General features: G+C 34.7%; 1 protein-coding gene across 1 annotated transcript in view; it reads right to left on the bottom strand.

Annotated features, from left to right (window-relative positions):
- KNTC1 (kinetochore associated 1) overlaps positions 1 to 13,545 on the bottom strand; it is a 39,322-nt gene that overhangs the window by 19,294 nt on the left and 6,483 nt on the right. Inside the window, exons 13-36 of the mRNA XM_054844715.1 lie at positions 13,408 to 13,506; positions 12,300 to 12,343; positions 12,126 to 12,191; positions 11,951 to 12,026; positions 11,188 to 11,313; positions 11,002 to 11,091; positions 10,546 to 10,611; positions 9,991 to 10,052; positions 9,450 to 9,561; positions 8,562 to 8,705; positions 8,275 to 8,331; positions 8,086 to 8,187; positions 7,155 to 7,271; positions 6,524 to 6,667; positions 6,105 to 6,203; positions 5,547 to 5,650; positions 5,277 to 5,382; positions 4,597 to 4,731; positions 3,461 to 3,580; positions 2,618 to 2,687; positions 2,475 to 2,542; positions 1,615 to 1,907; positions 952 to 1,124; positions 661 to 758 (exon numbers count right to left, since the gene is read on the bottom strand). Of these exons, the coding sequence (XP_054700690.1) occupies positions 661 to 758; positions 952 to 1,124; positions 1,615 to 1,907; positions 2,475 to 2,542; positions 2,618 to 2,687; positions 3,461 to 3,580; positions 4,597 to 4,731; positions 5,277 to 5,382; positions 5,547 to 5,650; positions 6,105 to 6,203; positions 6,524 to 6,667; positions 7,155 to 7,271; positions 8,086 to 8,187; positions 8,275 to 8,331; positions 8,562 to 8,705; positions 9,450 to 9,561; positions 9,991 to 10,052; positions 10,546 to 10,611; positions 11,002 to 11,091; positions 11,188 to 11,313; positions 11,951 to 12,026; positions 12,126 to 12,191; positions 12,300 to 12,343; positions 13,408 to 13,506 (2,571 nt within the window). The remainder of the gene's footprint in view (positions 1 to 660; positions 759 to 951; positions 1,125 to 1,614; positions 1,908 to 2,474; positions 2,543 to 2,617; positions 2,688 to 3,460; positions 3,581 to 4,596; positions 4,732 to 5,276; positions 5,383 to 5,546; positions 5,651 to 6,104; positions 6,204 to 6,523; positions 6,668 to 7,154; positions 7,272 to 8,085; positions 8,188 to 8,274; positions 8,332 to 8,561; positions 8,706 to 9,449; positions 9,562 to 9,990; positions 10,053 to 10,545; positions 10,612 to 11,001; positions 11,092 to 11,187; positions 11,314 to 11,950; positions 12,027 to 12,125; positions 12,192 to 12,299; positions 12,344 to 13,407; positions 13,507 to 13,545) is intronic.

The raw sequence follows: 13,545 nt of genomic DNA, 5'->3' as shown, positions 1-13,545 counted from the left end.
TCATTTTTTAGAAAAATAACATTCCGTGCATAAATATGCTTGCCTAGCCACTTTGATCTATTCTACTCAAACTGTAAGAGCCCATTCATTTCAAGTAGCCCAAAGCACTGCTTGATCTGAACAAAAAACAAAGATGCTATTCAAGAACTTGGTCTATCTTGAAGTTTTACAAAGCTAGTGAGAATGCCTTCACATAATACACGCATTTAAAAATTCAAACCCTCCCTGCCATATTTTATGTACTTAAAAAAAAATAACAAAAAAAAGAGACAAGAAAAGAAAAGAAAAGAAAAAGCTTTTTTAAAGTCAGCTCTCTACGCTCTCTAGCAGTCCTGGCAGCAGCTATTCAATAAAATCACTAATACTTTCAGTAACATTAGAGGGGTTTATTATACTGAAATGTAAGTGGAGTATGCTACCTGTGCTATAGCTGCATTTCTTTTGGTACTCCTATCAGTTTACTCTTTATGCTGAAGTACACACATATTCAGTAGAGTTGGGGGGGGTGTTTGTTGTTGTTATTTGCTTTTTAAACCAACTGATTAAATATTGCTGGAGAAATGGGAAGGGAAAAAAAAAGTATGTACAGTGAACACTATTCAGTAATTCAAGACATTACCTATATTAAAAAAAAAATACATTTCAGTTAACACAAAATACCTTTGCTGCAAATCCATAATTTTCTATTTGGCACTGTCTGTAAATTTCCTTGGCAGCCAAAGTATATTTACATAGTTCCAGAGAATCTAATAGCAAATCTGTAAAAACATTAAGATCTTTAGCATACTATGAATGGAAGACTCATATGACCTATTAAAAGGAAACAATTTTTTGCAGCACCTATTTCTACAGAGGCATACATAGAAATTCACTTTGTTTTCATGTTTATTAAATAGTGCTTGGAAAGTTGGATTCCCAACATGAACACAAATAAATTATAATAGTAATTACCTGGACTACATACTGTAGCTGCTTGGCAAGCCATTTCATAGATCACTGCTGGAAGATTCATATCTTTAGGAGTGATCATTGGAACATCAGATCCCAACATATGACAAAGCCTTTGACATGCTGAAAACAGCAGTTTCCCTGTTTCTTCATTACAGTGATTTTCATAGAAGTCCCTATTAAAAAAAAGGATGTTAAAAAAAAAATAGTCCTTAGGGCTCATGTCTCATGTCTTTTGGGGGGAGGTGGTAGTAAGTTTAAATTATCTGACAACCTAAGCATGCAGCAGAGACCAGCTAGAAACCATGACATGGTATGTACAGTCAGTGTACAATAGTTATCCTCTGTGTAAGTCGAGAAGCTCTCATAATCGTTATCTAATATTGTGCCTTACTCATTTCTCACTATAAAACTGGAGGGAATCTTTTTACTTAGTAATCACGTTACAGCGAAAAACAATGGCAATTTTCAGAGACTATGACTTAACTCTATGCTCAATATCGTATACAAGCAATATAAGCATATGGCTTAAACACTCATTTTTAGGGGAAAAAAACTAAAACAAAAAACCCTTTCCTTTGCTCTACATCTACTTCTGCAAAGGATCAGAAATAGTACAGAAAAGCCCATTAGAAGTTATAATCTTGAAAACCTCTGCAGTTTTACCTGCATATTTTTACAGCATCTTCAACTTTTCCAGCATCTAGTGCCCTCAAGGCCAGTTTTTCTCCCAGTTCTTCCTCTGACCTTTGCAGGAGCAAAGCCAGTCTATACAACCTTGATTCAGTAGAACGGTTCTTGGTTTTACCATCTTCTGAATTACAATTCATTGTTTGCCCTTTTCTAGACTTTGACAGAGATCTGACAGTTTCATAAGATTTTATGTGATTCTCCAGAAGCCTAGACATCACTGAAGGATTCCTAAATTCTTCGACTGAAAGAAAGATATCAAAATCTTCCTGCAACAACAAGAAGATTAAATATTTGTATTCATGTAACTTCCTTTAAAAATGTTGGGGTTTTTTTTGTTAAAATGTTTTTATTTCTTGTTTTGTTCTGAGGAATACTTTCAGTACCAAGCTGACTTTACTAGTTTCTACCAATTACTGATTTATTCAATAAAATAGAGAATTTTGCTAGGCAGTAGGTAAGCAAAACAAAAAAAACCACAACCATGAAGGACACTGCATTCTGAAATGCTGTATTAAATAATTTAAGTTTACAAACCATAATAAGACCTTAATAAAATATTACAGTACTCTATCATGAAATCTTTGAAGTGCAATTAAGACTTTTGGGGCAGTATCTAATTTTTTGGTTTACATGGATGACAGAATTCTAGTTGGGAACTTTCCTGGGCACTGTTTAAATTGCTAGATTAGCCTTGGAATCTCTTTGAAGTAATTAATAAAACCAACCTTTGCACGTAAGTTGTGAATACAATTAATTTTTATATCATCCATGTAATAAGAACAACTGGACTAACTACAGAAAATCAGAAGTACTTTGAAATTATAGATACCTACCTGCAGGGTAGCAAGTGTTTCGAACATTTTTAGGTTTGCTTCACATTCATCTTTCTTCAGAGGATTATCTGTTGGAGGAGAAAACCAATTACTTCCTGACTCTATTTACAAACGAAATCTAAGATTTTTAAGCTGTAGCTTACCTTTTTGAATGCTGAACAGGAATTTAAGTATTTCCACGAGTGTCTTAGTCATAAACATCTGTGTTTTGTGCTGCAGGAAAGGAAGAGGTTAATGTTTTGTTTGGTCAAAATGTTGCCTGTAACAGAGAGTGACCCTCAGGCTTCCACTCTATTCAAATACTATGAAATGCTCTACAAACATCTTAAGCAACAATTCTCAACTCTAAGATAAGTTATTGCAAATATGTATCCTTTATAGAAATATCTATTACAGCTATAAAATATTTGCTATGTACTCCACACGGTGTGTTAGATCTCTCAGTAGTTTTGAAAATATCCACCCTTCTCCCTTTGTTCTTCCTTTCCTCGCCCAGAATAACTTCCTAAAACAACCATTAACAAAAATTCTCTTCCATGGTTGCAAGGCAGTAATTTGTACTGTCAACCATGATGCTTCAACCCACTTTGGTGCACAGCAAAGCCACATCTACAGTTTTTAAATAGATGTTTTCCAAGCAACGAAAGAAAGAACTCAAAAATATGGAGGACTAGAGATATAATAATGCAGCAGGATTTATAAATTATTAATTGAATTCAGATAGCCATGCCACTGTGTGGAGATGCCTTTAAAATTACACAAAATAATTCGATAGTATACAGAATCAGAATACACTCAAGTTAGAAGAGGATTCAAGAGGTTACTGAGTCCAAACATTTGCGCAAAGCGGGATCAGTTCATTGTCCCTTTTTGCTGGAAGATGCAGTTTTTACATTTGCATCCCCTACCTTTTTTTAAGCATCTGGATAAGAATAGCATTTAGATTCATTTGTGCACACACTTTACAGTTTGAAATGACTTAGTACCTCTTCAGAATTATCTGCTTTATTCTGCAATACCAGTGTTCCCCATACAGTCAGTCTCTCTGCAACTTTCTCAGCTTCAGCAAGAGTCAGAGATTTTAACAAAGTCAGAGATTCCTCTCCCTGAAGACAAAAAAAAAAAAAAAAGCAAACCAGAAATAATCAAAAGAAAAGGGCATTTGCTTGGGTAAGATTAATCTTCTGCTGATGAACTTCCTATCTCTTTAGAAAATACATATACTATGACATGACCTCCTCAAACTCCCTGAATAGATTTACTATATCAATGTGCTTACTGACTGAGGGTTATAATAGGCAAATTACAATGCAGTTTTGTTCACTGGCAATCATGCGACGTTTTTAAAACAGTATGATTATCAAGAATGGCATGTCCTAATAAGGCAAAACAAATGTTAACTCTATTTTTCAGAGGAGTTAATTTGATTCCTTTGATCAAAAAGCTTCCTTTTCTTCAGGTCAAAGAGATCCCAATAACATAACCAGGGACAACCACAGGGTATTAAGGTAACCGCACCTATTATAACATATCAAACTAAGTTAAATGTTTCTAGTTAGGACATCAATGTAATTTAAAGATAACTTCAGGGTTTTTTGCTAAACTGGAACTTGAAATTAACTTGGAAGAAAACTGTGTACTAATAGGTAAACATTCAACACTCTGTATCACAAGACAAACATTCAGGTGCTCTCAATACTAAAGGGGCAGGTCTGGACTCATGTGGGGTATTGTTACATTAGAAGAAAGCATTTCTCAGAATAAAGATTCTTTTTTGTTGTTGACAAAAAAGCAACTTTCCCAAAACAACTCTAGCAAAAACAGTATGTGAAAATATGTAGAGACTTCAATTCCAAACTTGTTTTGTATGTTGTGGATCATAATTTTCATCCTTTTGTGCCACAAATGAAGGAAGCCTCATGATGTTTAAAACTCTAGCAAAGGTCTCATTTTCAATGTGAAGTGTAGGCAGTTATGTGTACAATTAATAGAACTGTAACAAAAAAAATTATATGTAAACTGTACATTAGATTTCAGCAAGTAGTAAAACTTGCCTCTGTTTTGAAAATAGGCCTCAGTGCCTTTAAATTCTGAGATCAACTGACATGAAGTATTTTAGTACCCTTTCTTTGTCAATCAGGTCTATCATCTTCACAGTGTAGACTTCCACAGTGGGCAACATGTATGCTGCTGCAATTTTCAAAGCATCCTCCAAAGAAGTAGGGGTATCTTGTTTAAGAATGTATTTCACTAGCCTCTGTAAGAACAGATATAGACTTTAGTTTGTTAATGTATAGGATAATAAAGGAAGTAATTTATACACACTACTTCTGCATTATAATTGTACAGCTCATACCAAGCAAGTTATTGAGAAGTTTCAAACTTTAATTGTTTAGAGAAAACTTGACTAAAGCATAACTGGGAGAAGATTGGGCTTAGGCAAGAGAATTATCCTGGGACATCTCAAAATTCAGGGGACTCATCTGAAGGCTTGAGAGGACTTAGTCTTCCATTTTGTTAGTTTCCCCTTTTCTCTCCAACCTCCCCATACAGAAAGCACTATATTATCAATACTGTGCTAATTAGGTTTGGCTAAGCTAATCTGCTAATTCTTAAAAAAAGAGTGGGCTTTCAGGCAAAGAAGGTCTCCCAACAAGACAAGAAAAACAGATATTGCTAACAAGTGGGAGCTACCAGTTGCTAAGATTTGAAAAGTTTGGCTTCTAATACCCCATGAAAATACATGCAGGTAAGTGTAGGGATTTTTGTGTAATAGAAATAAGAGTAATGCTGATCCCTTACCATTATCATCTGCTTGTCCTTTAAAAGATTAGTATCTCTTATCCCATACGCCCGCAAAAGCTTCTTCATCTCCATCAGTCGATAACTTTCCTGCAGTAACTTTACTCTATGGACAAATTAGACTATTATTAATTTATTTGCTGCCTATAGCTATGTGATTTAATCATCATACTACATCAGATACACAGTATTTCCCACCTCTCGCACAAAACAGAATTCTAATTGAAAGTACACACAAAACTGAGGTGTAGGCTGTAGATTTTGCCTTACTTGACATGATTCATTTCCAAATGCTGTTTTACCAGCTGCTCCACTGCTGCACTCCATGGTACCATAGCACCATGCATTATCTGTAGAACTGCATCAAATTTCAGCTATAAAAGGAACATAAAGAGCTTACTCTTCAAAATACTTTACAAGGTAATGTCTTGAAGTATCATTCACATGCGATTGATTCATTTAGGCAAGCATTTTCTTTCCCGGCCCAATCTCCGCTTGTGTAAAAGGCATTCATTGTCATAATATGATGTGTCAAGTTAGATTAGAAAATTCTTATAGTAATTTACGACACTGTAGAGCTTGAGTTTCATACATATTAAAGTTGGTGAGTTTTCCATGCGATGACATCAAAACTACAATTAAATTCTCAAGCAAAGAACATCACATGGGAGAAGAGTACTAAGATAGAATAAAAAGACAGGATACTATTTGTTCCTCCTTATACCACTCATGTAAAACTGTACTCATATGCTTGTGTAAAAATTATGTGTTTCATTCTGAACTGATGTGTTAGAGCCACTTGATGCCTACTTACCAAAATATACTTACATCTGTATCAGAGATACAGCCAATGACAGCTATTGCCTTCGCCTCCCATGCAGTTTCAAATACTGAAGCAGACCGTGTACGACAACGTTCTAGCAAATCCTGTATATTTTGATAAAGATTATTAGGATATTTGAATTTGGAAGAGATAGGAATATCTTTTAATAGAAACAAATTTTTAAAGTTTTTCTGGACATTAAAGGACAGATTTGGCTATCTTCTCTTGTATCTGTTAATGCCTTATTACTGAAATAGTAACTATCTGTCATGGTTTAGGACACTCTCAATAAGTTCACTGACAGGAGTAAGATAATCTGAAAGCTGGTCCTTAAATTCAAGTGTAAATAAAAATGGTCATCAGATTTGTTTTCTGCTTACTTACGGTTAAATAGCTGTCTTCTAAAGGAAGAAAATATGGATACCTTTATATACTGTAGAAGTAGTTCATCCTTTTGTAGATTATGTTCACACAGGTAGGGTTTTATATATTTCTCCAAAATGGATGGGACAAGCTCTGGTGCCAAAATTTTATCAAACATGCGGAACACGATAGTAGTTGCATTTTCCTGGGTAGCAAGTAGAGCAATGCCATGTTAGAACATCACACATGATAGTCCATGGTCCATCTCAAATAATTCAACATCCAGCGTCCACTGAAATCAATTGAATGTTTTCAAGACCTAGCATCCTTCTTTAGCTCAAATAAAAGGTTTCTTTTACAAAGCCCCTTATTGCTCAGTTGTACTTCTAATTTCTCTGTTGCTAATGCTTGCTCCACAATGTACGATCTGTAATGAACTCCAAATCATGGGGTTTAAGCCATACCTTCTCATAGTATCTTGTGACATTATATATTTATACACATAGTTGAAACAAAATTTGTAACAAACACAACAGATCAAGTAGTCTTAGCAGCTTATGAACACAAGTTTAACCAAACAATCCATCAGGATTCCCCTTTTGTCTGACTTTAAATCGCATGCTATGAGATTTTTCTCCTTCTCAGAACAATCCACTACTCAAAAGCACTTTTTGAAATGTCTGCAGAATTACCTTTTCAAAATCACAGAGTGCCAGCCTGCAGTTGTATTTTCTGTACAGATTTATCAGTTCTTGTAAATCATTTACCAGCTTCTTTAACCTATGTACCTCTTCACAGTCACCACATCTCTGAAAGAGTGTTTAGAAGAGAAACATTAGAAGACTTGCTACAATTTTCAAGACCATTAAGTGCTGTCATAAACAGGAAGAAAACAAATTATTCTCCACATCTCTGGTATAAGACAAGGGTAGTTGACTTACAATGCAGCAAGGAAGAATCTGGTAAGACATTAGGAAAAGATTCTTTCTAAATATAAAGACAGTGATGCACTAGGAGAGCCTGCACAGGGAAGAGGGATGAGCATTCATTCACTGAAAAATCTTAAGCACAGGTAAGACAAACAGCTAGGAACAATGTACCTACAGCTGACATGTCCTTTGGAGTCGGAACCCTATTTTTAAGGCCATTTTCCAAGAAACCTCACAATTTTTGATGCCTTGCAATCTTGAAGATTTTATGAAAAAACATGCTGAACTGTTACCTTTATATGGCATGCAATAAAGAAAAATCAAGTACAGGTTGAAAGTGGGATTTGGAGTAAATTTTTAAAATGCACAGCTGGTTAGTTTTAAGCTTTATCTTTCTCCACTTTCATACTACCACTTTTATAGATGCTAGTAATCCTAGGATATATAACATACATAATTTATTGGTGTTTGCACAAATTCAGTATTCATAACCTTACAGCTGGCTGATTTTTAATACCTGTTTTCTCCAGGCCATAACGCATGCTTAATTGCGATTAACTTCCAAAAATTTTGACAGAGATGAGACATGAGTCCATAAGGAGTATCTTTCCTGAAATTTAATTCCAGCTCTAGCACAGAGCATATGTTCTGAAGTCTCTTAGTAGCAAATCCTTATATTTGCTACGTTTCTTACCAAAGGAATCCACTGGCCAAAAGCTGTCAGTCCCATTTCACCTTGATTTTTACTGGTAAAAAAAACCTCTGCCATTTGGAGTCCATTTTCTGGCCAATTTGCCTGTCCAAAATAATTGGTATTAGCAAACTACATTACATTACACATATAGAAATACAAGACATGCAAAGTTTCTGCAGTATGACTTACCTTATCGGTTAATTCAAGGTTTCGAGCACCTTGTTCCAGCCATTTTGCTAATATTTTCTGAAAAATACACTGTTATAAGTAAAGTAATGCTAACTATTAAAGCAAAATTTGCCATCAGAAATTTGTTTTAAAAGAAATCATTTAAAATATGAACTGTAGGGAACAGAATTCCTATAAAAGACAGAGGAACAAGGTTCTGACATTCAAAAGTAAAAGTCTGTAAATCTGACTATAAAGTTATCTTAGTCTGAGAAAATTACATTTTGCATTTATTAGGTCAGTCTTACCTGTCCCTTTGGCACAACTCTTCTTAAGAAAGGGATCACAACGTTTTTAAGCCATAAACATAGTTCCTTCAAAGGAACAGTGAAATGGATGGCATTAAGCAAGTTCTCCAGCATTTTCTCATCAAAGCCGCTTTCAAAATCTGCCTAAAATATCAGAACAGAAAAATTACAGATATATGGAGTATATTTTTAGCTGATACTTTGTAAAGCTGTTTCACTAATAGGAAGAAGCAATAGATTTCATAAATACAAAGAGAAAAATCTCAGTAATCATAGACAGGAATTTAAAAAAAAAAAAATACAGCCCTGTTCAGAAAAACTAGAACTTGGTCGTCTTAATGGAAGCAATTTCTTTGCAAATTACAGGGGCAGGATCATGTCCTATTACTTTAGGACTTGCTCTATAGTTCTGTGTTATTATGAAAACAGACACGGACCTGAAAGTCCTCCACTAAATATAATAGCACATAGCCACTGTTATGAATGCGTCATTAAGAGTAAGGAATTTACATGATTATTTTTAAAGGATTTTAAGGTAGTGAGCAAGTGTCCACTTAAAAATTCTGAGAGCTGTGCTTGCATGAGAGTGAATAGAAAATTATAACTACCACAGAATAAATCAAAGAATTGTCATCCTTCAGACCTAGAAATACACGTTCCGACATCAGAAATAAGAGTTTATTCTTAAATCAGTAAGAAGTTCAGCCTTCTAAGGAGCTACGTGAACAGGTAATCATTGTGATAATAGACGAGATTCTGCCGAAGACCTTTGTTTCTTTGAGGACCTGTTTTGTAACCGCATCAGTCTGATTCTTTTAAATAAGGCTAGAAAATTTAAGACACTTAACGTCCTCGATAAATACCAGAGAGATGTCTATGCCATCTCACCTGATGCCTAAGCCAGAGGTACTGCGCACAAGATAAATTTCCTTCTTCTAGCTGAAAAAGGATATGCTTGAAAATGTCTTCACTATTCAAGAATTCTGTCCAAGCAATACCACTAGAAGTAAGAGGAGGAAAAGAAACTGTGTTATCATTGTATGTCAATATTAAAGGAGTTGGGGGGAGAACCTCAAACCTTTTCTAACTAGTACTATATACTGTAAGAAACAACAGCAGTGTTAGATTGTGTGTGCATAAAAATCACACTCCCTCCTATATATGTTAAATTAAAAAAATAATCTATACAAGATAGGGCATATGCAACAGGTAATTTATGTTTTTAACATATAGGATGACTCAACCTCTCTGCATTCTCCCTTTTCCACAGCAGAAGAAGATGGAAAACTTCAGGAAGACAAGGAAGAGTTTAAAGTTTAATGAATTCAATTTAAATAAATAAATAAACAAAAATCTTAATTTCAATGGCACATACTTAACCATTACAATTAAATTTAAAGTAAATCTTAACGAACAAACAGAAACAAACCTGAATTTCTCTAGTCCAAAAGCTCCATAAAAAGTTGTAAGCCTTGCCTGAGCTCTCAATACCTGAATGCGGACAAGACATTTAAGGTCAATATCTGGCTAACCAAATAGTCATATTACATGGTTAGAATAACTACCACATAGAGGAAGAACGGAGGAAAATAAAGACTTTTCAAGAATTTCAGTTGTTTGCTTAATAAAGCATTGATCCAAAATTTCAACTGTTAAACACTTTACACTGATTCTCCTTGAAGGTGGATGAGGCCTGTCCAGTGTACAATAGGACTAAATAAGAAACAAAACTAAATAGCTAAAAGCACTTAAGACAGCTTCTTCCTTCCATTTCTGGAGCATCTAAAAATGAATCTTTCCACAACTGAAGGAATCGCTTATTTCTGAAACCTGTCATTACTGTGGTTCTCCTTCATACCACGACACATACTATAAAATATACTTTTGTTTAGACTTTTTAAAAGTTCAACAGTAGTAGTTTTTAAAACTCTACATCATACTTGTTTATCATATGATATTGTGGGGCCAAGAAGTTTGTTCTCACCTCAGTTATGGATACCAGAGCCCCATCAGATGATGGAGCAATGGTTCTATCGTCTTTCTTCAAGATCTGAAACAAATAAATGAAATGGTTTGGCCGATGACTCTGTATATGCAGAACATGCCAGACAGTACTACAAATTTAATAAAGACATGAGCGAAAACTTAGTACCTCTGTAAACTGGAGACTTCATCAGAACTGCTTTCTGATGTGAAAATAAAACTGTAAGCTCTTTTTTGCCATTGAGCAATAGCAAGTACAAGATTGGTACAAGCAATAGCAAGTACAAGATTGGTACAAGCCTTGCTTCTTCTTCATGTTTGGTAACACACAACTTACAATGCTTTACTTTTTGAATGACTGTAACTGGTTTGAAGACATCTCCCCCCCTCAAGTTGTACAGAAGTATGTAATAAGAATGGACAAGTATAAGCAATTGAAACAAATAAAACCCCTTACTCTGACTTTAGCGTAGTTCAACATTTCTTGAGTTGTTTCATACAGTGGCCATGGAGCATTTATGCAGTAATCCACAACAAATTGGCTATCCTGTTTGCATACGGAAACAACTGACATTAATTCCAAGCTCCTCTATAATTTGAATTACTTTATTAGAGAAAGAGGGTAGAAATAAAAAAAACATACCTGAATTTTTTGCAAGTTTTCTTTGGCTTCATTTACAAGATCCAGCCAGACTTCATGACCGTAACTCCCAACAGAAGCTGAAGCTAGTTTCTCTAAAATAGTGTTTGCTTTCACTTTGTATACAAGCTGTTTAAAAAAACAGAAACACAGTTTTCAGTTTGACGCAATTAAATTTTAAGCAGTCTTCAACTGAAAACTGTACACTTTTGGTCACAATGTTTTTGAGATAAAATGGGTCCACGTACATTGCATTTCATTACAGAAATGGATTACCAATTAGTCCCCAACAATTGTTGTATACTTTTATGTCATCAGCTAAGCCTGCTTTTTTATTTAACAAAAACAAAACAAGCAAGCAGAGGGAACATTCAAATTGTGTACTTTGAATAAATCTGTTCATGAAGCCAGACTATGTGTTAATAAATGCATGTGAACTATTTTTTTAGCAACACTGTTTCCTACTACTTAAAGGGATAAATGTCCCTTCTCCAGATCCAGCAGCGCTTATCTTGATCAGATGTAGTTCTGCACCACTTCTCATTGCAAGGTTTGTTAGTTATTGTAAATAAAAACATAGTTCACCGTGTAGTTGTCTAATTTTGAAGCAGGTTTCAAGTACAGTGAGTTGCTTTCTAAGGTAACATTCCACTATATTTGTAATGGTTTTAATACTTTCTGTTGAATTATAGGGCAAGAACCTTACTCATCAGTTCAGTTTTAGTAATTAACCTCCAAATGTATTTATCAAGAACAAGCAACTTACCTCAACATCTAGTCCAAACTGAATAGCAAAACTCTCTGCTTCAGTGAATTTGTGTTTGTGAAGTAAGCGACTTAGTCTAGGGGTGAAATAAAGTAATGTACACTACATCAACATAAGTGTCAAACCACAGATAAAAAAATAAAATAATAAAATAGTGTTTCACAGAAACTAGTACCTATTTTCTGGCAAGGCTTCAGTTAGACTTCTCATCACAACAATAGAAACTGGGCCTTCAGAGGGTCTGAGGGTGAGAGGGAACTATGTGAGTTTATCAACTGTGAAACAACTGTATGTAGAAGTAATCTGCCATTTTTATATAATAATGATATAGTAAGAAACATTATCTTACATCTGATGTTTTTCATTAATTCCTTCCAAGAAGTATATTGTATCCTGTAGCATGCAATAACAGAAATCATTAGGTGGTAAGGGAAATCAGTCATAAGAAAGCACAACTGTAATGCATTAAGTGTTTCTTAATCTAGAAACAAACTCCTGCTTTTCTCTCAGATAAGCATTTTTAAAAAAAACAACAAACTTGTATTATTTCCTGGATAGTTTCAGCTATCTAAAGTTCCCAAGGGCCTTAACTGAAGAGACTGAAACCACTCTGCTACCCCAGTTCAATTACCATCAGTACACCCTCTCCATGAGAGAATCATCTTCTCAAAATGACATGCTTTCATTTTGTCCAAGCCATAAGCAGGTCACACTGTATCCATCTTCACATCTTTTAGAATCTGATCTCTTTGCTACGTTCCACAAATGCAATATATGTCTTGGCATTTCCCACCTTGACTTTATCATCTCAGATCAAAAAACCGGGATATATTAGCCATTATTTTCTCCACTATGTAGTTGCATATATAATCTTTTCTGCCAAGTGCTTCATACAAGGTAAGCAATTTCATCAGCTTTGCTTTTTATTGCATATCAGATCTAGAGCTTTCTATGTTCACTTTCACAATTCCAATGAAGAGCCACTGCTTAGACTTGTGACTTGGTAGCCTCTCACATACCCGCTCCACTTCCCCAGTCATAACATTCCTAATTCATGAAGTTTTGACCTACTTTTGTTAAAGTCTTTAAAAGGAAGCAGTTTAAACAATCAAACAGCAGTTCTCTCATCTAAACTTAAATAAATACAGAGCATTTTTCTATGCTAAGAGAACTTAAACTTCATACAGGTTTTAGCTGTAAACAGCAAGAACAACTGGTATTTAATATTAAACACTGCAATAGACCGGGGCCTAGAATTAAACTGCTCAGTTTGCTATATATCGCATGTTTTCCTCCATCCGTTAGAGACATCATTAAATCTTTCTTTGTATAGTTCCTGCAGTTTCTAGCACAAATTTGTTCCAATCTAACAAGAATAACACAGTACCCTCTTTAATAATTATACCTATTGAGACAACTATACTTATTCAAACAACAACAAAATAATCAAAACATACTGTGCCAATCCCACTTTGAACAAGTGAAGAAACAACAGATACTTCCAAAGAATAGAGTGGTTGCATAGTGGGCAATGCAAAAACCATTAGACTTCTCATCTATAAAAAAAAAAAGGGGAAAACAAACAAGTCAGATTT

The sequence above is a fragment of the Grus americana genome, chromosome 16, assembly GCF_028858705.1.
Source record: "Grus americana isolate bGruAme1 chromosome 16, bGruAme1.mat, whole genome shotgun sequence".
NCBI classification, from domain to species: domain Eukaryota; kingdom Metazoa; phylum Chordata; class Aves; order Gruiformes; family Gruidae; genus Grus; species Grus americana.
The sequence above is the reverse complement of the archived record's forward strand: the minus strand, read 5'-3'. Positions and strand labels throughout refer to the sequence as shown.